Source organism: Salvia splendens, unplaced genomic scaffold (assembly GCF_004379255.2).
Source record: "Salvia splendens isolate huo1 unplaced genomic scaffold, SspV2 ctg207, whole genome shotgun sequence".
Taxonomy (NCBI): domain Eukaryota; kingdom Viridiplantae; phylum Streptophyta; class Magnoliopsida; order Lamiales; family Lamiaceae; genus Salvia; species Salvia splendens.
The window spans coordinates 27,222-54,686 of record NW_024598845.1 but is presented as its reverse complement, the minus strand read 5'-3'; the positions used below and the strand labels follow the sequence as shown (position 1 = coordinate 54,686).

At 38.0% G+C, this 27,465-nt stretch overlaps 4 protein-coding genes across 8 annotated transcripts; 2 read left to right on the top strand and 2 right to left on the bottom strand.

The window, feature by feature from the left end:
• Nucleotides 1–8,908: 8,908 nt before the first annotated feature.
• LOC121789320 (C-module-binding factor A-like) lies at nt 8,909–9,823 on the top strand. The gene is made up of 5 exons (XM_042187803.1): nt 8,909–8,925; nt 9,071–9,168; nt 9,251–9,337; nt 9,403–9,532; nt 9,620–9,823. Exons 2-5 carry the CDS (start codon nt 9,116–9,118, stop codon nt 9,821–9,823), a joined length of 474 nt encoding a protein of 157 aa, XP_042043737.1. The 5' UTR covers nt 8,909–8,925; nt 9,071–9,115.
• Nucleotides 9,824–10,520: 697 nt separating this feature from the next.
• Nucleotides 10,521–16,586, top strand: LOC121789319. 4 transcript variants are annotated; one of them, XR_006048020.1, is made up of 7 exons: nt 10,521–10,660; nt 10,747–10,837; nt 10,928–11,078; nt 13,148–13,255; nt 13,329–13,422; nt 14,574–14,880; nt 16,456–16,586. XR_006048020.1 is itself a non-coding variant. In XM_042187801.1 (6 exons), exons 1-6 carry the CDS (start codon nt 10,602–10,604, stop codon nt 14,581–14,583), a joined length of 513 nt encoding a protein of 170 aa, XP_042043735.1. In that variant the 5' UTR covers nt 10,521–10,601; the 3' UTR covers nt 14,584–15,045. The 4 variants fall into 4 exon arrangements, 2 of the variants coding, with proteins under 2 accessions (XP_042043735.1, XP_042043736.1); XR_006048021.1 differs by having other exon boundaries at nt 16,442–16,460; XM_042187801.1 differs by lacking the exon at nt 16,456–16,586 and having other exon boundaries at nt 14,574–15,045.
• On the bottom strand, nt 15,206–19,683 carry LOC121789318 (thylakoid membrane protein slr0575-like). Its single transcript, XM_042187800.1, has 9 exons — nt 19,304–19,683; nt 18,889–18,935; nt 18,262–18,364; nt 17,851–17,937; nt 16,505–16,588; nt 15,939–15,992; nt 15,637–15,717; nt 15,495–15,540; nt 15,206–15,402 (listed from the first exon to the last, which is right to left on the bottom strand). Exons 1-9 carry the CDS (start codon nt 19,589–19,591, stop codon nt 15,347–15,349), a joined length of 846 nt encoding a protein of 281 aa, XP_042043734.1. The 5' UTR covers nt 19,592–19,683; the 3' UTR covers nt 15,206–15,346.
• Nucleotides 19,684–23,907: 4,224 nt separating this feature from the next.
• LOC121789324 (plant intracellular Ras-group-related LRR protein 4-like) lies at nt 23,908–26,868 on the bottom strand. Of its 2 annotated transcripts, XM_042187808.1 has the most exons (5): nt 26,676–26,868; nt 25,659–26,320; nt 24,670–25,583; nt 24,389–24,573; nt 23,908–24,264 (listed from the first exon to the last, which is right to left on the bottom strand). In XM_042187808.1, exons 2-4 carry the CDS (start codon nt 26,290–26,292, stop codon nt 24,427–24,429), a joined length of 1,695 nt encoding a protein of 564 aa, XP_042043742.1. In that variant the 5' UTR covers nt 26,293–26,320; nt 26,676–26,868; the 3' UTR covers nt 23,908–24,264; nt 24,389–24,426. The 2 variants fall into 2 exon arrangements, with proteins under 2 accessions (XP_042043742.1, XP_042043743.1); XM_042187809.1 differs by having other exon boundaries at nt 24,393–24,573; nt 25,659–26,868.
• Between the last annotated feature and the right edge of the window lie 597 nt (nt 26,869–27,465).

Here is a 27,465-nt window from a genome sequence, read left to right as displayed (position 1 = left end):
CCAGGACATGTCGAAATTGCCTGTGATATGTCTGTCATAGGCGGAGAAGGCTGAACGGACTCGATTGGGTCTCTGTGGTATTGCCCGGAGAAATGGAGTGCGGGTCATGTGTGCAAAAGGAAGTTCTTGGCATACATGGGCGTAGACGAGGAGGATGAGGACGACAAGCAGGATGAACAGTCGGATGGCCCGGAAGTGATTACTGCAGATTATCACATATATATGCTCTCCATGGAAGACATCGTTTTGATTCGATTGAGTTGAGGGGGTCTATTGATCAGATGAAGGTGTTGATTTTGGTTGATACGGGGGCTCTCATGACTTTTTGCACCCACGAATCGCGGAGAAGCTTCATTGCCACTTCGAAGTAAGGAATTCAAATTCAGAAAATTAAACGAACGAGGTGGGCTTTCGAACTAAAGTATTTTCAAGAGCTTTCGATTTAATATATTGGTTTGAGCATCATTTTATGTGACGAAATGCCTGTGATTGCGATTATTATTAATTTAATGGCTAGTTTTTCTAATTTGGGGATTTCAATTTTGAAATAAACGAGAGATATGGCCGATGGATGTTAGGGAGTATAGCTTTTGGGCTGCTGTTGGGCCAAGGATTTAATTTAACTGTTGGGCCTTAGTTAATTTTGATGGTTGATCCTACAAGGAAATAAATAGAAAGAGGAGAAAAAATGGACTAGATCTAAATGGACCGATGGAAATAGAGGAGTTTCGCTTAGAAGTCAAACAAGTGTTTGGGTAGATTAAAGTGGGAAAGTGTGAAGATAATGATCGATGTCTCGGGCAGCCTAGAAAATAATAAAAGAGAAGAGAAGCATGGAGTTAAGAAGATTTCTCTAGGTACAAATTGAAGTCGAAGTAAAGAATTCAATTTCAGAAAATTAAACGAACGAGGTGGCTTTCGAACTAAAGTATTTTCAAGAGCTTTTGATTTAATATATTGGTTTGAGCATCATTTTATGTGACGAAATGCCTATGATTGCGATTATTATTAATTTAACTTCCATGATTATGTGATTTATGTGCTTAAAGTGAAAGTGATTGTCATGTGTTGCGCTGTATAGCTTTTTGAGTGGTTGTGAATTGCTCGACTTGTTGATGCGATGTGAGATGATGCTCGACCTATGCAGAAAAATGATTTATGTTTCAAATATGTCTTATAAGAAAAATGGAGTTTGCAGGCAAAGGATATGTCATGTCATGTTTTGTTTTGAGAAATGCCTATCTGTTTGTTTAGCAAGGGAATTGTCCCTACTAGACCTATTGAAATCGAATTCGGGTCTGACTAGGGAGTGAGTCCCTACTCATGCTAGTGTACAACAATGGGATCGTGAGCCGTCTTTTGAGTCGGCCGGTCCAGTGATTGAGTTTGCGGCCACATTCTCGTTTCACATATGTTGTTGATGTTTGATGTTGATGTTGATGATTACTTAGTGGGGAGTGAGTCTCTACTATGAGTTTAATCGAATTCGGGTCCTAGCAAGGGTACGTCCCTACTCGGACTAGTGTACACGATGAGGACCGTGAGTCATCGAACAGGTTGGCCGGTTTTCGTGCTCGTGGAAAAGTGGCCCACTTACACGGCACCCTAAAGAACATATATGGCAGTTTCTTAAATAAATCAAGGAGAAATGGTGTGTGTTTTGCAATGATGAGGAAAAAGGGTTTGAGGATGAGTTGAAAGTTTGTGTTGGAGATATTTTTAGGGTCTCGAGCCTTTTCAAGTTAAAACCCCGAGGTCACTCAATGGTGGCATGATATAACTGTTTTTATAACATTGTTTTGGCATTTGTCCACTGAGTGCATCAAGTACTCAGCCCTGCATTTATTTTAAAAATGTGCAGGTTGAGCGGTGACGAGCGCAGTGAGTGTTAAACATAAAGTGAAGAATGTCTATCAAATGTCTAGAATATGTTGTGTCTTCATACATAGCATTATTCTACTCTCGAAATGCTTCCGCTAAATATTGTTTCTTTTGAGTTGTTGATTGTTGATATACTTTGATTTTATTCGAGTTATTCCCATTTGTTTCGACCTATGGTCGAGTTTGTGTTTGTTTTCCCCCTTTCTTCCCCGCTTCTTGAACCCTCCCCTAGTCACGATCAACCGTGTTTTCTATCATTAGAAAATGCGGGCGTGACATTTTGGGTCGAGCGTAATATAAGCTCCTTTTTTGGTTTTCTTTGTTGATTCTTTCCCAAATCGTAGGTCGAATCAACCCTAAGGTCTCTAGATATAAAAGGGAGATATTGTTATTTTGTGAATCATCAATGAAATAACGTATTTTCCATTCCTTCTTCATTTATTTTCTCTGCAAAACCCTAGTTATTAGTGTGATCGATGGGGCAAGCCTGCGACTACCACGAATCATTCCAGCGACAAACATCTCGACACCTTCGTTCAATTGAGGGATGTTTTTCCTTAACAGAGTGATAGAGTACATGTGATTGGCACTGGAAAAGATAATAAAAAACAAAAGATAAAATAGAAAAATCTCTAATCGCAAGAGGCTGTAGCAAAACTTGTTAATCAGTTCCCTCCAATCTTAAACCGTAGTGCTGAGAGAATTAACAACAATAGAGAGTTTCATGCCACTACAACACTGCACCTATTAGACATGGGGAAGCATTATGTGTCCTTCAAGATATATTTCATGGGCAAACTAAAAAGCGAGGAAGATCATGTCCGGTTGTCTTGTTTCATGTACACTTGCTATCAATAATTAAAGAGGAAGAGGGAGAGAAGTATGACCCTTGATTTAGTAACAATTGACAAGTCAGAATCTATTCTGCTGGTATAAATGGTTTTCCATTTTGTGTATAGAGTTTGCGAAGCCGAATCCGAGATCGTGGTTCAGTGTGCTGTAGAAATGCTTTGCTGAATCTGAACGTTTTCTTAGAGTGTTGGAGATGCATTATTTAGAGAAGGCTGGCGACTATGACGCTTTAAATGCTTCAGAAATGCTTAGGGTCTTAAATCTGCTATGCATTCATGCTCTAGGCACGAAGTAAGGATTTCTGTTTTAAGTTATACATGCCACTCGCTTTTCATTGCTCACCTTGATTGATTTTCTTCTATTCCATATGCACAGAAAGCTAAGAAATTGGATAGAACACTAAAAAACACAGTTTGACCAGAAGGCAAAGTTAATTAAAATTGTCATCAGTAAATACACCAGTTATGAAACTTGACTTATGTCAGATTTCTTCCTCACTCTCAATAGATAAAGACTTTGAAGCAGAAATTAAAGAGGATACTGCCAAAGCTATTGGTGCTACGGGGGGGAGCAGGAAGCAATTGTTTCTCTTAATAGATCTGCTGCAGAGCTAGCTCATGGAAGTTGGAAGCAATGCTTTTGAAGCAGAAGTTCTGTAATTTTATACTGCTTTTTACTGTTAAACACGGGTTCGTGTTTGTGTGTGTGGTGTGAAGAGATTAGAGCATCCGCAACGGTGGCGCTGCTCGCCACGCCGTGCCAGCGAGCAGCTGACGTGGCGCGCCCTCATTCGTCAACGGCATAGCCGTTGGGTTTAAATAAATTTTTTTTTTAAAAAAATCGGTTTTTAATTAAAAAAACGGATAAAAAATAAAAAAAAATTTCACTTCCAAAAAAATTATATCCGTTTATAACCGTTTTTCCCACTTTTTAATTTTTTTTTAATTTTTTTACCCCAAAAATACACACTTTGATGTATAAATACCCCCAATTTCACTCCTAAAAATTCACATCAAACTACACAATTCTCATCATCATTCTCTCATCTTCATTCTCATCTTCAATCTCTCATACCCATTCATCTTCATTCTCTCGTACCCTACAACATCACTATGTCCGCCAAGGCGATAACCCTACGGGCTCCCACGGTTGGAACCCCGAATGGTTCGGTTCACAACCGTTTCCTAGTCCGGAAACGGAATATTCGGCCCCTCCTCAAACCCAAGATTCGGCCGTTCCGGGTGGCTACCGTCCATACTCAATCGACGACCAAGGTGCCTCCGAAGGACGATACGGTGGACACCAGAGCCTAGGCCGACCGCCCCCTCCCAACCTCGCAAGCTCCTACTCGCGGCAGCGGTGTCCGCACACCGTACACGCCGGCGGAGATGGATAAATTGTTCAAGGCGTACTTCGAAATCTCCGAAGATGCGGCGGTTGGCACGAACCAATCGGGCGATCACTTTTGGTGGCGCGTATCTGGCCGGTACAATGCAAACCGGCGCCGGGAACGATCGAGCGCAACGAGAGTATGGTGCGCAACTGCATCGGCCGAGCCAACGATGAAAAATGGCAAGTTCAATTGCTATTTCCTCCAGGAGTCGCGGAATGCCGGAAGCGGCCGGAGCGAGGTCGACATCATCACTGCGGCGCTGAACACATACCAATCCATGAACGGTAGTCGTTCAAGTACCTCAACGTTTGGCAGAAAACGCGGTTCCACCCGAGGTATCTGGGAGGCGTAACATCCTCCTCTAGCGGCTCCTCCAAACGGTCAAGGTCGGTATCCCTATCCGACTCCGGCTCCGAAGAAGTGGCTAGCCAACTCGCCGGAGCTAACTTAGGTAGCCCCGACGCCGGACCAAGCGGTTCCCAACGCCGACCGCAAGGAAGGAAGAAGGCGGAGGCCGAGCGCCGGCGCTCCGCGACTCCATCGGCCCCTGCCCCCGAACCCGCACCCTATGTTTCACCTCCACCCCGAACAACTCGTTGTGGGCCCTTTGGCCCAACTCAATATGGCCGATAGGTCAACTATGACCCCCACGCAACTTCAAACGCACGAGGGCATGATAGTGGGTCTCCAAAAACAATTGGGGTTGTTGCCGCCGGATGAGTAGTCTTCCTCGGGTATATTAGCCAATAATTATGTAATTTTTAATTTTAGTATTTTAATTATGTAATTTTTAATTTTAGGATTTTAATTATGTCTTTTTTATTTTATTTGTATTTTGTAATATTTATTGTGATTTTTTAATGAATTTTAGTATTATGGAAAGTTTATGTTTAATTGAATATTAAATTAATTGTGCTCGTCCTTGCGGAAGAGCACAGTTGTGAGTGTTGTGCTCTTGCCAGAGAGCAGGCATGAATAGTACCCCGGGCCCACAACCGTGCCGCTGGCAAGAGTACGGTTGTGGATGCTCTTAAGATGAGAATCCCTATTTAAATTGAGAACATGAGTATTGAGATCTACGACAAACGAGAACATGAGAATCCCCATTTAAACGCGGGTCCTGGTTTCTCTGTACCGTAGTTGGCAGCGCGGAGCTGTGGTGATCTTGACCGAGAGACTTTCGGCCTTTATCCGGAAACTCAGTCGAGCAGATTACGGTTAAAGATGGGTTCGATACACTTGTGATCAAACCCAAAAAATAAAAATAAAAAAATAATAATTATTAAAAAAAAGACTCAACATATTATAATATGTGTAGTATAAAAAATCTTTTATAAATTAAAGAAAACAAATCAAATCAAATCCTAATTGTTACGAAATAAATCAAATCCAAACAAAACTTTAACAATAATCGTAAAATAAGTTAAATAATAATATCGAAATTATCAACTCATTTCCTTTATCATGTATTATATTTAAAATATGTATTATGTTTGGTTAATGAGATTAAATCTCACAATTCAATCTTAGATGTATAATCATGTGAAAATTAGTTATAGTCACTTCCTCCAACTAAAATAATTTTACAACTCAAACCTATACTACATCTCATAATTATTTTGTCTAGGAAACCGAACCTCCAGTTATAGAATATAAATTATAGCTTGGTGAGTTGGTTTACCCTTTTGTCTTGCTGCTATGAGAGCATCCACAACGGTGGACGAACGACGTCCGTCCGTCCGTGTCGCTGGCAAGGACGAGCTCCGCTGCCGCTGGCAAGGACGAACTCCGCCGCGCTGCGCTCTTGCCGCTGGCACGGACGTGCTCTTAGCTAAGAGCACGTCCGTGCCAACGGCAAGAGCACGAGGCGTCGACGTGGCATGCTCTGATTGGCCCGATGATTTATCATTTTTTTTTATTTTTTTAAAAAAATCGAAAAAATCTGAAAAATTCAAAATTAATAAAAAAAAATATTTTCCGCTTCCTAATAAAATATATCCATTTTTTTCACAATTTTGATTATTTTTTTCATTATTTTACCCCAAAATTCATACTTTCATCTATAAATAGTCTCATTTCAAGCACAAAAAATGACACTATACCAAACAACTATCTCAATCTCAAATTTTAGGATTTTAATTATGTAATTTTAATTTTAGGAGTCTAATTATGTAATTTTTAATTTTTAGTATTTAATTATATAAATTTTAATTTTAGGATTTTAATTATGTCGTTTTTATTTTATTTGTCATTTGTAATATTATTTAGGTTTTTTAATGAATTTTAATATTATGGAAATGTTTTTGTTTAATTGAATTTTAAATTGAATTGTGCTCGTCCTTGCGGAAGAGCACAGCTGTGGGTGTTGTGCTCTTGCCAGAGAGCAGGCAGAAAAAGTGGGTCCGGGCCCACAACCGTGCTCGCTGGCAAGAGCACGGTTGTGGATGCTCTGAAGTTGTCGGTTTGAATCCCAACTTCTGTGACATATATGGTATTTTTGCGCTATCTCCTTAATATTTAATGCTCCTTATGTACAATTTTTCGTAATATTTTATGTTTTTATTCATTCTATGTGAAATGTGCTTTTTATAATTATTACTCTCTTTTCCGTCCATGAAAAACAGTCTTATTTATGAATGACATAAATTTTAATGAGAATTAGTAAAGTAAGAGAAATGGAAGAAAAAGTAGATGACGTGGGGAGGAAAAAAAGAAAAAAGTAAGAGAGAAAGGGAAAATGTGAATAAAATATGAGATAATGTTTTCATTTTCGAAATAGGGACTTCCCCAAAATGACAAAATGAGACTATTTTCTGTGGACAGATGTAGTATACTCCCTCCGTTCCCAAAGAGTATGAACATTTGGTTTGACACGAGTTTTAATGCATAATAAAAAAGTAAGAGAGATAGAAAGAATAAGTTTTTACAGTATTATTAGTGAAGAATAGGTTCCACCTCATTAGAGAGAAAAAGTTTTCAAAATAGAAAGTTCATAATTTTCAGGGACAGACTAAAAAGAAAATAGTTTATACTTTTCAATGACAAATGGAGTATTATTTACCAAATTCTATTGCAGATTTATCATTTATGTTTTTGTTTACATTTTTTACTTATACCTTTTAGAATTACTATTATTTACAAATTCTATATTATAGATTTGTAATATGTGGTATCACGACTTATGTACTTAAAAATTTAAAATGTTGATTATTTCTACAAATAAATGTTTGCATAATCATGATTTTTTTTGGTTGAAGAAGCATAGACAAAATTATCAAAATAGTATTATAAAAATTTGAATTATTAATATAATATGGGAAATTTAAAGAATTTATATAGTTTTTTTGGCTTATTCAAAAAGGAAGAGCATCACCGATTGCAATTAAGACAATTCATTGTTGCTTTTCTAACAATGCCAACACGAGTTATAACGACAATTACCGTATGTATCATTTCCTATTTATATCTCATGCAATCCCTATTTTATAGTTTTTTTGCTTATTCGAAAAGGAAGAGTATTACCGGTTGCAATCATGACAACTCAAAGTTGCTTCCTGAGACAGTTTTGAGACAGTTAACGACCATTACCATATGTATCATTTCCTATTTATATCTCTCGCAATTCCTAGTAGTTTTTTTTGCTTATTCGAAAGGAAGAGTGTGTTGGTTGCAGTTATGAAAACTCATTGTTGCTTTTATGACAATGCCGACCGTAGTTCTAACAATAATTACCATATGTATCATTCATATTTATATCTCTCACAATCCCCTATTATCTATTGTGTTTCTAGCCGTTTTAAATTTTGTTGTCAAATAGTCATGACAACTTCTTAACGAAAAATGGATCATTACAATTTTAGTTTTTAATCCTAAAAAATTGATGTTGTAATTTACAAATTTTTAATGTAATTATGTAATTTTAATTTTTTTTGTGATCTTAGAATTTTAATGTAATATTTTATTTTATAATTACAAATTAAGTGAAATATGAATGATAAAATAAGAAATTGGAAAAATGAATTTAGCAGTGAAGATCCACTATTATTGGTGAATTTATAGAGAGTGTTTTTTTTAAAAGTCGATGCAGAGTTAGTCCTTTCACCAGATGTAAATTGCTTAAATTGTTGTTTGATTGTCATTGCCGATGCCCTGACCTTGCCTTTTTTTAGACCCAACAACGGAAATAGGGAGTACTACTAATTAAATTGGGTTAGTGAATGGGAATTATGGGATTTAAGTTTATTCAGTTTCATTTGAGCCATTATATACTAAAATACTGTAATATTATGCGTATAATGAAGTCAATATAGAGTACTATTTTTGTTGTTTAGTTAATTTTGAATTACTAATAAATTCGTGTGAGGAGATTATTACTGTGCTGCTCTGTTTAGTGTTTACAGATCATTCCTACACACAAAACTGAGCTAAGATAGAAGACAGCCATTTCTATTGAAGGCGGGAAATGGAATCGGAAAAAAATTTAATGCAGATGACTCCACCCTCCAAAGATTCTAGGGCAAAATTTCCCAATTCTGCCGAATATTAGTATTTAAAACTGTTGCCGCTGCTCATTTCAAAACCATCAAAAATCCTCCACCCTCAGCGCCGGCAAGTTCAGATTTTAGAAGAAGGAAAACCGAATTAAGTAATATTCCGTTATTGGTGTTCAGAATTACTAGACGGAAATGGCGGTTGAAGCATCCCTAGGTAGTCCGTGGCGTCTCCGTCGGCAGAGAGAAATCAACCGGAAAACCGGCTGTCCGTAGCCAAGTTAGTGTGACGGGGTACACTGCCATCAGGTAAGTCCTTCTCATACCTACAATTCCTGATTTCATTTAAGCTGCGATGCAGAATTTTCCCGAGGGCTGATTTCACTTTATTAATTCTTCATATAGCCAAACTGGTTTTCGTTTCTTTTTCTCGCATGTAAACTCAATGCTGCAGTGTCGTCAAAAATCCAGGGTTCCAGTAGCAGCATGCAAGAATCGCATGAAGAAGAAACCGTGTTTAGTAAAGATATGTAGCAGATGCCTATGGAACAGGTTATAAACGCTTTCTGTTTACTAGGATTAGCTCTTGTTTTCGGTACTCGAAGTGGCAAGTGAATTGAAGTCTTGGATCCAGGTACAAGGAAAAGGTGGAGGAAGTAGCTAGTTTGGAGGAATGGAAGTGCCCGAAATGCAGGGGCGTTTGCAATTGCAGTGTGTGCATGTGAGTTTCTGACTTATTTATCCGTGATCGTCTGGTGTTTTACTGTTAACAACCGTGCCATTCAGGAAGAGAAGGGGCCATCAACCCACCGGTGCAGCAAAAGCGACTGGATTCGCTTCCGTCAACGAGATGCTAACTGCTGAGGGTTCAGATAATGGAAAGGTTGGTAATTCCATGAATGGGTCTCTGGAAAATGTAGGCACCTTAAAGATAACAGTTGTTGATTTTGTGATCTGGTGCATTATTTTTTTTTATCTAATGTCGTGCTTCTAAAATTAACAGGATGTATTATCTGCTAGAAAGAAAGGGAAGGAAAGGTTGAATGCAGATGATAATACCTCTTCAAAGAGAATGAAACATTCTAAACTGACTGAAACCAGCCAGACTATTCCTATAGAAATTGTGCTGCCAGTGGGAACAGACTTGACCAGTGTGGCTGGAATTGATGTACCTGCAGAGATGTTGGCAATGCTTTGGAGTTTCTAGAATTCTGTTATGTTTTTGGAGAGGCTAGTGACTCTACTCATATACTAGTAATTAATAGCTACCGATGGTTATTTGAAAGCAAGCTGTTATCATGCATATGGATTTACTTATTACAAATGCGCTGCATCTCCCATTTTCAATCTTTTTAGGTTGCTGTCCTTATCTAGATATTCATAAACATTCATTTTAACATATTAACCCAATATTCTCAGTGCTTGCAGCTATTGTATTCATGTAAGATAGTGATTTCTGGTTTACTTTTTCATATTGCTTTGAAATCATCTAGTGTTTCATGATTAGTTGTTCTTCTGTTTGAATTGTTTTCTCGTTAGTAATCACTATTTCCAATTAGCATCTCTGGTATTATATAGTACACCAGTATCTTTATCGTTATGGATCTACTTATCTCTATGGTTTGCTTCCTCTATTGAGCAACAGATCCTAAAATTGAAAGATGGGAAGCATTATGTGTCCTTCAGATATATTTCATGGGCGAACTGCAAAGCGAGGAAGATCATGTCCGGTTGTCCAGTTTCATGTACACCTGCTATCAATAATTAAAGAAGAGGGAGAGAAGTATGACCCTTGATTTAGTAACAATTGACAAGTCAGAATCTATTCTGCTGGAATAAATGCTTTTCCTTTTCGTGTATAGATTTCCAAAGCGTCCGAGCACTTTTGTTCAGTGTGCTGAAGAAATGCTTGGCTGAATCTGAACGTGTTCTTAAAGTGTTGGGGATGAGTTATTTAGAGAAGGCTGTTGACTATGATGCTTTAAATGCTTCAGAAATGCTTTAGGGTCGTAAATCTGCTATGCATTCATGTTCTTGGCACGAAGTAAGGATCTCTCTGTTTTCAGTTATACATGCCACTACCTTTTTATTTCTCACCTAGATGTATTTTCTTCTACTCCTTTTGCACAGAAAGCTAAGAAATTGGATAGAACACCAAAAAACACAATTTGACCAGAAGGCAAAGGAAGCTAAACTTAAGGTTTTTGAAGCAAGAGGCAAGGTAATTAAACATTCTCATCAGTAACACACACCAGTTTAAAACTAGACTTATGTCAGATTTCTTCCTCTTCTCATACTTTACAATTAATAGATAAAGACTTTGAAGCAGAAAATAAAAGAGGACACTGCCAAAGCTATTGATGCTAGGGATGGGGAGCAGGAAGCAATTGTTTCTCTTAATAGATCTGCTGCAGAGCAAGCTCATGGAAAGCTGCTTGAATCAGAGACAATGCTTTTGAAAAGTAAGTTCTGTAATATTATACTGTTGTTTATTGTTAAACACGTGTCGTGTCCATGTCTGTGTGTGTGTGTGTGAAGAGATTCAAAAGAGAATCCCTATTTAAATTGAGAACATATGGAGATCTACGACAAATGAATCACTCGGGGATCGAATCCCATAGATGAAAATTCCATTTTTTTGTAATGCAGCTAATATCACAGCGAAGGTGGTGATTTTATATCATTATATGCTCCGGGTGGTGTTCTCCCATTCTTACATAAATGTAATTTTCACTATGGAACTAACCCCCTATATATGTAGAGAGCTAGTGAGTGATAGAGTGCATGTGATTGGCGCTGGAAAAGAACCAAAAAAACAAAAGATAGAATAGAAAAATCTCTAATCGTATGCCATTAGCAAAGAGGCTGATCCCTAAAATTATATTTTTGATCAATGCAACGTGGGAAACATAGCCTTATAAATAAAAAACTAACAAACCTTAATAAAGCCTAGACCCATATAACCCAACATAGTTTAACCTAATCAATTAAATATCAGAAGACAAACATTACAGAAGATAAACATAACATCTATATCCAGTCTACTGCATCTCTATCTGATATCTCTATTAACTGCCCCTTCTCAAATTCTTAAAATTCATTCATATGTAAAGTTCCCCTCGCCACTACACATTCCTGCTTCTATCCCAAGGTAGATGTCACATGTTGTATCATAATAATGAATAAATAAATAGATATTAAAATTAGATGAAGTATCATATGTTTAAATAGATTTGATACAACTAATTTCTCATTATAATATACATAACTAAATTATCTTTATATTATAATAAAATATTAAGAATGTTTTTATAAATTTATCTTGTTAACATAAACATTTTTAGAATGTCAAAAATAAAATATAAAAACCAAAATTTATAAATTAAGTATTCATGTAACAACTTAGATTTTTTTTCCATTGTAAAATTTCCATGTAATAATTTAATTATAAATCCTACTTACTAAAATACTCCATGACTTGAAATGGGTGGGATGATGACATGAACACTCATGATGACTTCTAAAACCCATGAGGCTAGAAGAGGCATTTCAGCTGAGGGGGCACTAATTATGCGTTCCTTGAATGCGTATACGGAATAAGGCGTATTTGGAATACGCATTTCAAGAATGCGTCTCACTAGAAGTAAATACACATTTTCCAAATGCATTTTTTTCCATATTTATAAGTAAAAAATATTCCCCTTTCTCAAATCTATATTTTATTTTCGCCCTAAATTACAAAAAGCAGCAGGTACCTGCACCCGAAAATACATCCTTGAATGCGTATTTGGAATACGGCGTATCTGGAATACGCATTTCAAGAATGCGTCTCACTAGAAGTAAATACGCATTGCCAAATGCGTTTTATTCCCATATTTATAAGTCAAAAAAATATTCCCCTTTCAGAAATCTATATATTATTTTTGCCCTAAATTACAAAAAATCCACAGGTACCTACACCCGAAAAATCGAGATTTCCCCTACTCTCATCGGATGCCCTGAATACCAGCAGCGGGTACACATACCTGATGGATGTTGGTACCCACACCCACAATTTTTCTTGAAATAACTAATTCTATTTCATTATTGTGACGATTAGTCCTGAAAATTACACGTCAATTTCATGCATGCGAGCACTTTGAAATGCTGCTGCATGAGAATTTTCTTAACATAATAGCCCTCTAGAAAGTTTTAACATAATAGCTCTCCAGAAAGTTTGGTCTCCTATTGCTTGTATCCTCAACCTTGATTTTTCAGCCTGCACATTACTTGGCATCTAAAACATTAATCAATCTTTTGCCTTTCTATAAATGTTAATGCTGAGTGGGAGTCAAAACCACTTTAGTACTGTGTTGTAACTTGTAACTAATACTTTTACTAGATTTGCTTTGCTTTATCGCATAACCTCTCCAACTTGTCAGCAAAGTATGATTCTGGCATAATAAATTACAATTGTAGCTTCATTGATAACACAGTTGATTAAATCTATGCGGGCACAAAAACTCGTCTAACCTTTTGATGCCATCTACAGTTGATCAGACAGCTGATGTTATAAGAGTAGAGCCCATCTTCACGGACTGCAGTGGTCATATGTATTGGAAATTGAAATGCGCTGATGAATCTGATGTACTGCATCAAGGTAATTAACACGGCAAATGTTTTATTGTATTATTTGCTGTTGAGCATGGCTAACTATAATCTCCTACTGCTAGATGTTGGGAAAGGGGATACTCTTACCTTAAATGAAAAATGGTTTGCTCTCAGTGCTGAAGAAAAAAAAGAAATTGAGAAGAATATTACTACAAGGTAAACTATCTTCTCATTCAAGTTTTGTGGGTTTTTCCTAGTTTCATTTTTAAAATTATTGTCAGCACCACAAAACACTATAGGAAAACTTATACACAAGATGAATTCTGACACTTGTGAATCTTAAGGATGCCTGGGGAGAATATGCAATCATAGAAATTAGTATGAAAGTTATAGGAGTTACGCAGCTGTGGCTGTTATGACTGATAAATTAGGGCAACATCTTAACAAAATTATGATTTGGTACTTTGGTTATGTGCAGAAGAGATAAAACAGGGCTCCACTGTTCGCATGCACATTTGTTTTTTTGTGTTTTTACTAATTGTACAAATATGGGATTTTTTTTTGGGGGGGGGGTATTCTCCAATTACTCTAGTTGGCATTTTGAAATAATCACAACTGAGGTGTGAGGGTGATAAGGATCATCATTGATGTGACAGCAGCTATCGGGAGTTGAAGAGGATAAAGTCGACTTGTTTGTAGTCTTTTCTTTAGTTCTTTGTGTTTTAGTTGGAGTCTTGGGAGGCATGCTTATCTCTATTAGTTTGTTTTGATAGGAGTCTTTAGTTTTCATAATTTTAGTAGTATTTGATTTTGTTGGGAGTCATATTTACTCCCTGAGGTCTGACAGGGAAGAGTGGTCTGGAAAATATATTTTGTAGTAGCATTGCCCTCGCCTCACAAGAGGTGTTCGGAATCTTATGTTTTGTTCTTTGGTTTCTTGTTGGAGTCTTGGAGTCATGTTTATCTCCAGTAGTTTATTTTGATAGTAGTCTTTAGTTTTTTTTTTATCTTTAGTATTTGATTTTGTTAGGAGTCCTCGCTCGAGGTTTAACAAGGAAGAGTGGTCTGTAAAATATAGTTTGTAGTTCTGTTTTCCTCTCAGCAAAAGAATATTTATACTTTTGGGCCAAAATACAATAAAGATTCCCTAAACTCTAAAGCCGCGTACCTAAAACCTGAAACACAATTTTTTAACTGTTTTGCAAATTAAAAAGGTTCCCAATTAGGCAGCCATTATTGTATTTTCGGCCTAAATTAGAAAAAACCTGCACAATAATATTTACAAAATCCCAATAAAGCTTCCACCTTGAATGTACTTGAAACAGATTTCTGTCCAGTTTTGACCTCACTAATGCTCTCTATTGCAGGGGAGAGTAACAGCACCAGGTCCTCGTCATTCTCTGATTTTGGCATCCTGACCGGAATCTCCTACTCCCTCCGCCCCAAGGAAGATGACCCCTTCCTTGGGCAACACGGGGTTTTATGCAGCTTTATTTTTGTGTGTTAAGTGGAGAGAGTAAAGTAAGAGAGTGGGAATATAATGCGTCATCTTGGCTGGGACAAACCAAAAAGGAAAATGCGTCATCTTCAGTGGGACGGAGGGAGTACATACAGTAACTCATAACATGCTAACGTTGTGGGCATTGGTTTCTCATAACTACAGCAGTGTAGTAGGTACTTGTTTAGAACATCGTCTCCTTTTTTCATATTCAAGACAATATATGCAGTCAACCAACATTCTTTGATTACCTTTACCAGTCAATGTACATTTATACCATACACTAATATATCTGTTGGGCGTTTGCATTATATGTGAATACAAATTGGAGGTTTTTAAAATTATTTTTGTATTGTAGTCTTCTCCCATGATGCATCTTGTGCAATATATTGACTTGTTTGCAGTGTTTGCCACACATGTATATCTGATTTATAATAATTATTTGAGTTCCAAATGTGATTTAAGCAATTTCTGTAAAAGAGAGGGATATGGGACCAGAGATAATCCACTTGTTGCTTCCACTATAGGTTATACAACAGAAATAGCTTGTGATATACAACAGGGTAGCAAAAATGTAGAATAACCCAACCCCTGAATGGTATATTCTATTGAATTGCCAACAAGAGCTTGTAGGCTGCCTGCTTACAATGTTGTGTTGGAAATTAGTTTGACCTCGTATGAACCGTTCCCACTTTCGACTGCATTTAGAAACCAGTGGTTATTAGCCTTTTGTCTATTTTCTTCGTATTAAAATTTTGACAATGTGAAGCAAATAATGTACAGAACTTACTAATTTCAGCAGTGATCCCTGGCCCAAAGAAGGAAGCAATTTTTGCCTACATTTTTTTGTTTTTTAAAATGAACAGGGAGTATTTAGCCTTGCACCTAATATGATGAAATACTTGAGTAGATGGAAGAAAATAAGATATCACCTTTCTTTTTTCAAAGTCGGATAACTCCAGTGCTTTGGCCTCAAATACTAACACCAATGAATATTTCCCATCTTCAGTAACCTAAACATAAGAATAATTCATAAAATCACCAGAGCATCTGAGGCAACTCATCACATTGGTATATCAATAGAATAGATGTCCTTCCATAGTGACGTTATAGAGCATTTATAAGGGGAATACTCTTTAGAAACAAAAGGAGGAATCAAGATGGTAAGTTCAGTGTGAAATACTATCAAATAGTGAAAGAACCGACTTAAAACAACCAAGTTTGAGGACCATACTTCTTCCCGGATACTTTGTAAAATTGGAGCACTCCTTCGAGGAATACCTCCACCCTGCAACAATAGCAGAACAGTAACCATATTTAGGTTAAGCAAAACTGTAGTCTTTGCACACAGCAACTTTCATAGTTGAATGCTAAACTCTAATAGGAACTGCAAGATTTTTGTATGATTTCATCAAAGGAAAAACCAAAAGGGTTATAGTGCAATTCTGATTCAGTTTTTGAGCCTCAAACTCCTAAATCCTTCCGCCAACATCAAATAGCAAGTTTATGATGGCAGATCGAGATACAATAACTAATCTAACTTCAGCAGCAATAAAAATGTTTATGCATCCAATGTGCTTTGGTCTACTCCAAGTTAAAAGGTCACAATCATGATCTACCTTTTTATACAAATTGTTTTGTTGAAAACATTAAATCTTCAATTCTTGTAGTCCTAAACCCATTCAAATCATTTTGTTATGAAACACAATCTTTCATTAGAAAATGACTACTGTAAAGTTATTTGTCTGCAGTGACATAGGAAGATTGACATGAAGAAAGCAAGGAATATGTGTTAGCTACCTGGCCGTATTGGAAAATTCGCTTTAATGCTTCATCCAGATGCTGCTCATCCCCATAACGGTATCTTGTAACATCATTTCTGACCTAACATATAAAATGAGATGTAATTTCTAGTCAGTGGAAACTAGAGGCTTATGCATCTGAGCATCTCTAGCAAAGACAAAATTATGGGAGCCTGATGTGCAAAACATGATTTTGAATACAAAAATCCATCAAGAAGGAATATAATTATCATAACACAAACACAAAGCTCATCCTAATGATTCCAATTTTCAAGTCATCACCCATTAGAGTTAGGTGAAAATCTTTACAAGAGCATCAATAATGGTTCCACATTTACCCCCATGACCGTGGTGACTCGAACCCCCGACGTATTGGTTGGAGGAGAAACGTCTTATCAAAGTTTTATTGCCGTCCATGACCAAAAGTTTAAAATGAGACTTGAAGCTGTTTTCTTAAACCACCCAGACTTCCATTTGAAAAAAAAAGGAACCGCACACATCAATGTCCGTTTTGAGAACTAGCATATAAGGAGGTGATGGGAAATCATAGCACAAATGGCTCCTTGCATACTCACATCCATGCCCATACATGCAGTAATTTTTATCATATGGATTATATGATAATAATCTACTTGCATCTACATTTTAATAGATGCAAGGAATAGTGCTCATCAGGCATCTTTATGGTAAGCATTCATAATATTTTTCAGTACCTATGAAGACAGTATGAGACTTCACCACTTTAGTGCATCAATTAAGCAAATAACACTTGACATCAATACTACCCTCCAACAAAAGTAAGCAATTTAAAATTAGAAATGTACTCCCTCCGTGAAAAGTATGAACATTTGGTTCCCTCCGTCCCTGAAAAATATGAACATTTGGTTCGGCACAGGTTTTAACGTATAATTGGTAAAGTAAGAGAGACAGATAAATGGTAGTGTAAGTAGTGTTGGTGGAGAGTTGGCTCCACATCATCAGTAGTGTAGTGTAATGGTATAAGTTGTAAATAAAATGATGTGTAGAGGTAATGTGTTGTTTGATTATTCCAAAAATTGAAAGTTCACACTTTTCAAGGACGGACTAATAAGGAAATAGTTCATACTTTTCAGGAAGGAGAGAGTATAACGTATTGCGATACACAAAACAACTTGGCTGTCAGCAGACAACAAGGAAGCACATCAAACTTGATGGAAGACAAAGGGCACAGGGTTCCGTTATGAAGGTTATGACATAAGCAAACGTGGATATCAGAAGCGAAGTTAGCATCATAAATGGAAACATTATCATGCACAGAACGAGATTTGTATAGATGATAAAGAAGAAATTATACGTAAAAACTACCTGATTGAGAATCGGAGTTGAACATTTTTCTCTCATTGCTAGAGCATCTGAATAAGTCAAGCAGGGTACAGGCTTAAGTTCTGCATACTAGACACCAATATCAAGATGAAGATATCATAAGTTAGGGGTGGATACATAAAAACGAATAAGTTCTGAGCACAGACTTAAGTTCTGCATACTAGACAACAATATCAATCGTAAGTTGGGGATGGATACATAATAAATAAATTAAGTACTACTTGTGGTCAGCAGGCAAGCTAAGTCTTCTAGCCAATTCCTCATGGAATAATAGCATGCTATGTGAAAGTGACGAGATGTATATAGCATGGATTAAAGCACATAAAATTAAACAGTAAAAGATTAATATTTGAAGTTGTATGTATAATGTGAATAAAGGAGATAATAAAGAACCTTGAGAGCCATGCCAATGATTGCTAGAGGAAAGCCATAGGTCAGCATCAGCGCCGACCATTCAGACCCTGGGAGGATATTGAAGTAAGCCCCAAAGCCATACCTATAGGAAGAGAAGTCAAAATTTGGCAATGCTCAGTTGAGGTAAGAAAGAGGAACAAACTTAAGATCCACTTTCTCATACTTAATCATTTGGACAATTCGATGCACATAAAGAAGCATGGAATCCTTGTTCAATATTTAGCACCGAGACAGTCACACATATACTTGCTGCTTGCTTGTTTGGCTGCAGTACTTGCCCCAGTCAAATTTCACTTTGGGAAAATGTTGGTAAATCAAAGAAGGGCTCATCAACACTTGCCGAGTGTCGCAGAATTTGCTTTTGCAAGAGGGGCAGCTTCCAAAACATAGGTAAATCATGGTTTCCGTCAAGGTAACCATCATGCGAGCTTTAAAAGACTTACTAAGCTCCCAAAGTCAAGAACTCCTAATCCAGTCTACATGTTCTTTATTTTTACGTAATCTAGTAAGCAGGCACAAGAATACTGATTGTTTATACGTAAGATTCATATTCTTTCACCTGACAATGATTCAATTTTTACTGGATAAAAGAACGAGTATACTCACGAGAGAAGCCCAACGCCAAGTCCTAATCCAACAACACCGAAAGAGACCTGGACATAATAGTAAAATTTTAGTAATTGTGAAGAAATGTAATCTAACTCCTTTGAATTCCACAAAATGATTAACATTCTTCGCAAAATAACAAGCATCTAGACTTGACAATTGACTAGTCTATCAACAGCGAGTTAAAACAACAAATACAGAAACACTATGCTTCTCCAATCGATGCAGGCAGCCAACTACATAACATAACACGATCACTCACAGTTCAATCACGATGTTCTCCACCTTATTTGAAAGTAAATAAAAAATTGGAATCGTTTAACACACGCTTGTAGCAATAGCAGATTAAAGCAAAATAGAAAACACTCCAGTTCAGAAGCACAAAACTGTAAAAGGGAAGAGAAGAAACTGCTACTTTGGCGAGCGTGAATTCAGAATCGGGGATTACTGTCTTGTCAGTATTAGCAGTGGCAATGGAAGAAGACTGCGTTGAATCGGCAGCTCGGGCCAATTTAGGGCTCCGGTACAGTTTGAGGTGTGTTTTGAGTGGAAATTGGGTGTGATAAATCGATAAGTTGGGTCCGGGAATCCGAGATGAAGCCAAGCAAGGCAGAGAGCGCGAACAGATGCAGCCCGGGCATCGGACAAGTATTCCTCCGCCGCCGCATCCAGCCACCATCCCCGCCGTGGATGTCACTGCCATCTTCTGTCTGAAGTGTGTGTGTGTAGAGAGAGAGAGATCAGTTGGGAGATTGGAGGGAATGGTGGAGTATGGCCACTCAACTGCTAAAATCTGGGATGATGACGTGGAACTCTGTTATCTTCTAAATTCAAAAAGAAAAGAATGTAAATCCAAATTACATTTGTCACCGGGAAATGGGGCTTACTAGGGCATCTGCAATGCGTCTCGTTGAAGTCTCTATCTCGTCTCGGAGAGACGAGACGGCAGCAAGACGGCGTTGTAGGGATACATCTCGGTCTCGTCTCGGCGGGTGTCTCGTCTCGGAGGGACGGTTGGCGGGACAGCTCGCCACGCGCCAGCGCCACGTGGCGCGCACTGGCGCTAGGCGTGACGCCCACTCGCCTGCCCGCGAGTGGGCGTCGTCACGCTGACGCAATAAATCAATTTTTTTTAAAAAAAATCGATTTTAATTAAAAAATTTTATAAATGTTACCGTTTTTTGCCATTCAACGGTATTTTTTATTATTTATTTATTTTTTCTTTTTTACTCTATAAATACTCCTCTTCCATCCTCATTATACACATAAACACACATCTATTCTTCTCAAATCATCTCTCTTTCCTCTCCAATTTTCATATCACCTCTCCAATTTTCATCTCAAAATATCTGGCGACGGAAACGAGGGCGGCTCCGGCGGATATGACTTGAACACGTTTGGCGATTGGGGGGCATGTACAATGTCTTGGGTGCTGCCAGTACCGGTTCGTCGACGTCGGGCACCCAAGGCTCGTCGACGCCGGCGGCGTACCAACCACCCTATTTTGATGTGGATGCATACTTTCGTCCATCCGCCCCGAGGTATGGGCAATCGCAGGGATTATCCCAAATTAGGGAGGATTTTCCGGATGAACCCAATCCGGAAGGAGGACGAGGCGGTGGAAGCTCCGGGGGTCGCGCATTCGACGCCGTGAAGGAAGAGGAGGAGGCGGCCGAGGAGGAGGAGGATATAGGCCGTCATCCATACAGCCACAAGGACACGATAACTCTGTTCAACGCTTGGGTCAGCGTCTCGTACAATCCCATCGTCGGGAATCAACAAACCCACAAGTGTTTTTGGGAAAAGGTCACCGACGCCTACAACGAGAACAAGCCGTCTCGGTCCCGCCGCCGCACCATGAAGATGCTCCGCAGTCATTTTGACAAAGTCGATAGAGATGCCAAAAATTTTTGCGGCATCTACAAGAATGAAGCGACTCAATACCAAAGCAGAGCCAGTGGAGCCGACATTATGAGAGCGGCTATGCGAGTCTTTTTTTACGACAACGGCAGAGAATTCAAACATGTCGATGTTTGAGAGGCCGTCAAAGACGTTGAAAGGTGGGCCGGCGGTGTCCAGTCCAGCACGGGCTCGAGCTCGAAACGCACGAAGCACACGACGGGTGGCCAATACTCGACAACGCCTCACAAGAGATTGAGGGCATGGCCACCGATGCAGGGAGCTCCTCTCGTGGGCATCGTCGGCCGTAAGGGACCAAGGCGGCGAAGGCGGCTAGAGGGAGGAGGGGCCGAGACGAATCAAGCCAGGCGGGCTCGGTCTCGAGCTCGAACACCCTATTGTCCATGTACTTGATCGCCACGATGGCTGACACTTCACCGCCACCGCTTTCGGGGGATGATTCGCCGGCGGAGTAGTTCTACTCAATTTCTATAAAATTGTATTTTAAATTATGTAATTTTTATTTTTTTAGGATTTTAATTATGTGTTTTTTTTTGTTTTTTTGAATTTTAAGTTGTAATTTTATTTTATTTAATGAAGTGTGTTTTTATTAATTGAATTTGTTGGAAATAAAAATAAAAAATGAAATTGAATGAATAGTTAAGGGATGAGATAGTTAAGAGATGGTTAAGAGAAGGAGGGTTGCAAGTACTGTCTCTTAGTTAAGAGATGGGATGAAAAGTACAGTGAGACCCATGAATAGTTAAGAGATGAGATGATTAAGAGACGGATAAGAGACAGCGTTGCGGATGGCCTGAGTTACTCCCTCCGTCCGCCATTAGGAGTCTCATTCCTAGACAGTACGGGTTTTAAGAAATATTAAGAAAAGTGAGTGAAAAAAAGTTAGTGGAATAAAGGTCCCACTTGTGTATATTAGTTTTAAATGAAATATGAGTGAAATGAGTTAGTGGAAGGTGGATCCTATTACTATTTATGATAAAGGTGAACTGGGACTGCTATTCGCGGACGGATGGAGTAGTTGGGAATGGAGTTTCATACTCCACTAAACATGAAAAATAAAAAAGTGAATAATATTTTATCGATATACCAAAACGATAAATGGGGTAATATTTGGTGGACGGATAAAGTTTTTTTTAAGAGAAATAGATAAATTATTGTAAATAGCGATGTACTGCTATAAATTGACACTAAAATTAGGAAGCTAGGTCAATAGTCCATCTACAAATGACTCCCAAACGTCTATTTATATTTAGGGCTAAAAGCCCTAGAAAATTGTTAAAAGAAAAGGACCAAAATGGCCTAAAATGGGACCCACCTGGCCAGGTGGCTATTACATCATGTTCTCACCCGGTCGGGGGTACTTTGGTGTTTCTCGAGCCAGCCATCAGGTAGCTCTATGTGGACCAGTGCCCCTCATCGGATCGATCCTTTGTTCCATCCCCGCGTCGCCTTTACACTCGTTTGTGTCCTTGTTTCCGGGCTCCAATCAACCTATGACCCTTGGAGTACTCAACGTTGCAGTCGATGTCGAACAACCGGAATTCACATAATCCAATCTTCTCACAATACTCTCACCCAATGATCTATGTGCTTCTTATCGAGACAAATTCATATGAGATGTATGTGATAAGTAGATATGTGATCCTAAAGTAGTTTTTTGGGTTTTGGCCCAACCATTTTTCCTTGAATTGTTTGGGAACATAGGTTCCACACAACAAATATGATTTCAGTATATACGAACTCATAGATGCAAGATAGATATCATGTGTTGTATTACTGTGATAATTATGAATTCCGAACTCATTTCGTGCAAAAGTGGTTGAGATATCACAAATATCACTTCTTTATCACTCTTTTATTGCATGTCTATCACATGCATTTACAAATAGTATTTAGTGTCACATGCATTTTCCTGCAAAAGTAATTGAGATGTCACAATCATCACTGTCTTTTATCGTTGTATTATTGCAAGTATGTCTATCAAGCATAAACACATCATGTTAGAATTTGTCATAATCTAATAATTAAAATGTGTTTTTTATATTATCATTTAAAAATGATTTTTTATTGGAAACAATCCATATATGTAACCTATAAAATGTGCATGCTTACAAATGTTAATGTACAACACACTATATGTTTACTTATTTTATACTATTGAAGTAGTATAATTTAGCAAAGCGACATTCATTATTTTTAGTATGATAACATCAAAGATAGATATAGTTTTGTCAAACTAAAAGATATTAAAGCATATACAATAGAGTTGATCGTACGCACCAATAAAAGGCTAAAATAGCTTGCCTTGTGGCTTAGCCCTAGTTTTACATTTCAGAAAATGACCTAAGATTTGAAATAACGTACATGCATCTCATCCATGGCAGAGAAAAAAAAAGAGTCGTGGTGCAATATATCGGAGTTTGGGGACTTTGGGAATTGGTTGTTGGAAAAATCCGATCTTTAATGACACAATTTGAATAAATTTTTGATCTGAGAAATTGAGATTGAAGAATCAAAGCAGCAGAAGAAAAATTGGATACAATGTGCAATTCAAGTATGTGTATGTGTGTGCAGGACAGCTTTGTCTCCATATCAGCAAACTCACTCACTGTGTACAAAGAAAAGACAAATTTAAGTAAGGAATCTTTTTTATTTTAATCATCTCTAATAATACACTAAAACCTAAAATAGAGTAAACAATTAGCTCCAATTATACTATAAAACCAATCTCATTTTTGGTTTTTGAGTAAAATATACAAATCTTTAGGTTTATATAAAAACAAACTCATTACTTTTCAAATTTTACGAGTAAAAAAAGTAATATAGAGAATATTCTTTTAGTGTAAATAATTAAAGAAAAAACATTATTTGATGTGACATTTATATTAAAATGAGTTTGAATTTAGTATAAATAGTTAGGGATGCGGTTATCATGATTGTTATGATGATGCTCATTGCCCAACTCTCAGTTTTCTGAGACATATTTTTAAAAAGAGTAAAACAAGTTGCATTGCTGACAATAATATTGATCACTTTCACTTCATATGCACCTAGTTAGCAAAAGAACAAGATTGGCAACAAGATTATCTCACAACCAAATGAAATTCAACAATAGAACAAGATTCCATTAAGTAATTGGCATTTTACCTCATCACAATCAACAACAATAGAAAAATGATTTCATGATCTATCACAGAGTCAAACAATGTTACAACAATTTTACACATCAACATTAATAAATACATTTCCCTTTTTCCTAGCCGGTTGTACTCGAATTTTGCAGCTCATCATGGATCTTGATTCGAAAATTACAGGCAATAAACAAGAACATGTCAAAAATATTTGGAAAAAAACCTGAAATATTTAAAATGAAGGATCACACCCACATCTGAAGACAAACCCCTGTCAAGATTTGTGGATGTGGCAAATCCAGAAACTTCCCCCCCCCCTCAGTTCCTGCATACAAACAACGAAAGCATGTGAGACTTACTCAGGATGTGTTATGAGGTTCAATAATTAGATCATGATAATTAAAAAATGCAGTCAGGAAAACACATGAAGGAAACTGAAATGGCATTACCAACAAGTTTGATGCTGTATATTCCGAACTGACACGTCTTAGGTTTTAGCATAATCCACACCATTGCGTTTGCGTTTGTTGGATCTCGAAAAGAAGCATATTTGTGCCCAAGATTTCTTTTGCTTGACCGGCTGAGCCTTGACTTCCTTCTTGGCAACAAACTCAGCCATGTACTGAACAATAGCCTGAGTTACAAAAAAAAGTTATTTAGCCTTCTGCAAAACAGGAAATAAACTGATTCATTTTATAGATGCAAAATAAGGATAACTCAATCTGCTCACCTGCGGTCCTTTCGCGATTACATCTCCTGGGGGCACTGTCAGAGGGTTTCCATCAACCTTCAAGACACGAAGTCGGGTTAACATTCTGAAGGAGTCCGGAAGGACCCTTATCTGGTTATTGCTCATATCCAACTCCTCAAGCATTTCAAGGTTTCCGATGGACCTTGGCAGGTATTGCAAGTCTGCAAAATTGTTGCTTATGTTCATCTTCTGAAGGGTTGTCGCAAAGCACAAGCTCTCAGGTACGGATTCGAGCTCATTGAAACTAACATCGAGCTCTCTCAAGTTTGCCAAGGAGGACATTGTAGTAGGCAGTTGTCGGATGTTATTGTAGCGTACTGTGAGAATCTCCAGAGATTCGATCCGACCTACTGCTTCAGGGAGTGCTTTAAGCCGGTTATAGTCAGCGTGAAGCTCTTTGAGAGAAGCACAACGACTAATTGTATGCGGGATCTCCTCAATGTTGTTTGTTTCAACGTTCAATACCCTGAGACTGACCAGAGATCCAATGGTTTCTGGTAGCGATGGGAGTCCATTAGAGCTCAAATCAAGCTCTTGGAGACGAACTAACCTATCAATGGTAGGAGGCAGTGACCTCAACTGGTTTCCCCTCAGATCAAGATTGAGCAAGTTAAGCAAATCTCCGATAGATTCTGGCAATTCAGATATAGAGTTGGCATGTAAATCCAACACTTCTAATGAGGACAGTCCCCCTATAGCCTCTGGTAACTCAGCAATCCTATTTTCGGATAAATCCAGCGTGGTCAAACTCGAGAGTTTCCTAATGGAATCAGGAAGCCATTTTATTTGGTCCGATAATTTGCCTCGGAGAACAAGCTTTTGAGTCCCTTTCTTCGCAGACGCTTCAATGAGACTCGCCAGTTTTATCAAACTCAGTTTCTCACCATCTTGCCCTGCAATAAATCAGTTCAAATGAAGGTTCATAATGCATATTACATGTCAAAACAATTGACGAGGAGCTAGCTCACCTGAAGCAGTCACCGGCTTAAGAGTCGGATCCACAATCTGTGGAGCAGCCGAGAAATCTCCAGCTCGACTCCCAACCCCCAATCCATCCATATTGAACCCCGTCTTTGTTTTCTTCACATACATGTCATCCCTGGTAAACAAGGGCTCCGAGGCCTTCACGATCTCCTTCTCGTTATAGAAACTAGACGAGGAGGACGACGTGGTGGTAGCTGAGGTGTTCACCGTGGGACTTAAACTGTTCGACGAGCTATATGAGGCTTTCACAGTGTCAGCATACTGCGAATCTGAAGAGCCGGACAAGCACCTAGACGCTCTCTGGATCAAATCATCGAACACCAAGTGAACACTCTCGAGATCCAAGAGGTTCAGAGCCTCTCTGCAATGCTCCTTGCTCTGAAAATGGATCATGCTCCTTTGGATCTCCTGCAAAATCTTGAACAGCTCCTCCGGCACATCTTTCCCCTTGCTCTGCTTCGCAATCGCCTCCAATCCAAGCTGATCTTCCCTCTCGACGTTTCGGATCAGAGTTTTCGCAGCCTCGACTTCATCAATCCCCGGCCGCGATGGCAAAGACCGGTGAAGTCTCATTATTTCTTCGACTACGTCGTCGGTAGTCATCAATGACAACTCCATTAAATCCCCAATTCTACTACAGCACAAACTTATTCACAGAAGATACCAAGAATCACACCGACAACGTATCAATACAAATCCAATAAAATTGCCTAGACAAAACCAGGATTTCACCAATCCTATTACACAACAGTAACTGAAACCCGCCTAATTCACCTCTAAAATTAAAAAAACTCACTCTCGAAAAAAGTAGAAAAACAAAGTCATAACTTCAATTCGTCGGTTACAAAACCGAAAAATTCCCCTACAACCGCCATTTTTTCACCCGAATCGAATCACAATCACGCAGCTCCAAAACCCCAAAAAAGAGCAACAGCAATTAATAGTTTAATACAACAACAAAAGAAGCGCATTCGAAGCTCAAAGTAGTCATTTTTACTAACCAACTAAGACGACGACGTATCGAAATCGGAGATATTTTGAGGCCGTGAAACGACCGACTGCAACCAATCAAATCGAGCAGAAGCTGAGCGATTGGTGGTAGCGGCGAACAAGGAAATCGAATTGGGGGAAAAGAGGAAAAGGCAAGTGATAGATAATTGAGTAATTATTTGTTTTATTGCAAAGGGAAGTGATAGATAATGGAGTACTTATTTGGTACCTTGTCTTATTATATTACTCCATTCATTTGCTTCTTTTTCTTTTTTTCCGGAAATGGCCTTCACCGCTGGCAAAGAGATCAATCCAGCTGCGAAATCCATGCTTATTTTAATCAATTTAGATAGCTTTTTTAAATTTGAAAACTACTGCATTGACTTTTGTTCTGATTTGTAGAATATTGGTTTAAATGTAAGATAACATTCAAGATTACGAATTTTATAGCACAGTATAAACTTGATAGTGTGTCAGTGTGATGCGTTTCAATTAGACTTGTTATACGAAAAAATTCGATTATATAAAAATGAATTCTGGGTGAAGTTAATTACATTGAGGCAATACCCTAAGAGGCCTAAACCATCCATTCTTATTTAACAATTAGAAAGCATCCACCAAAATGAAAATTACAGTAAAAAATTTACTAATTATTTTTAGGATAGAAATTATAATCTGAATAAAAACATTAATTTACAATCGTACGTATATTGTGAATTACAATAAAAAAATAGTTGAGATTACAATCAAAATATTAATTTACAACTTAAAATACTAAGTTTTAAATTGTAGCAAAAAATA

Excerpts from the sequence above, each read along its gene's own strand:
- LOC121789320 (XM_042187803.1), top strand. The coding sequence starts at position 9,116 with ATGAAGAAGAAACCGTGTTTAGTAAAGATATGTAGCAGATGCCTATGG. Across the intron at positions 9,338-9,402 it reads TGCAATTGCAGTGTGTGCAT|GAAGAGAAGGGGCCATCAAC; the intron begins GTGAGTTTCTGA and ends CGTGCCATTCAG. Across the intron at positions 9,533-9,619 it reads TGAATGGGTCTCTGGAAAAT|GATGTATTATCTGCTAGAAA; the intron begins GTAGGCACCTTA and ends TAAAATTAACAG.
- LOC121789319 (XM_042187801.1), top strand. The coding sequence starts at position 10,602 with ATGCTTCAGAAATGCTTTAGGGTCGTAAATCTGCTATGCATTCATGTT. Across the intron at positions 10,661-10,746 it reads ATTCATGTTCTTGGCACGAA|AAAGCTAAGAAATTGGATAG; the intron begins GTAAGGATCTCT and ends CCTTTTGCACAG. Across the intron at positions 11,079-13,147 it reads AGAGACAATGCTTTTGAAAA|TTGATCAGACAGCTGATGTT; the intron begins GTAAGTTCTGTA and ends TGCCATCTACAG.
- LOC121789318 (XM_042187800.1), bottom strand. The coding sequence starts at position 19,591 with ATGGCAGTGACATCCACGGCGGGGATGGTGGCTGGATGCGGCGGCGGA. Across the intron at positions 18,365-18,888 it reads CTTGGCGTTGGGCTTCTCTC|GTATGGCTTTGGGGCTTACT; the intron begins GTGAGTATACTC and ends CTCTTCCTATAG. Across the intron at positions 17,938-18,261 it reads TCATTGGCATGGCTCTCAAG|TATGCAGAACTTAAGCCTGT; the intron begins GTTCTTTATTAT and ends ATTGGTGTCTAG.
- LOC121789324 (XM_042187809.1), bottom strand. The coding sequence starts at position 26,292 with ATGGAGTTGTCATTGATGACTACCGACGACGTAGTCGAAGAAATAATG. Across the intron at positions 25,584-25,658 it reads TAAGCCGGTGACTGCTTCAG|GGCAAGATGGTGAGAAACTG; the intron begins GTGAGCTAGCTC and ends GATTTATTGCAG. Across the intron at positions 24,574-24,669 it reads TAATCGCGAAAGGACCGCAG|GCTATTGTTCAGTACATGGC; the intron begins GTGAGCAGATTG and ends TTTGTAACTCAG.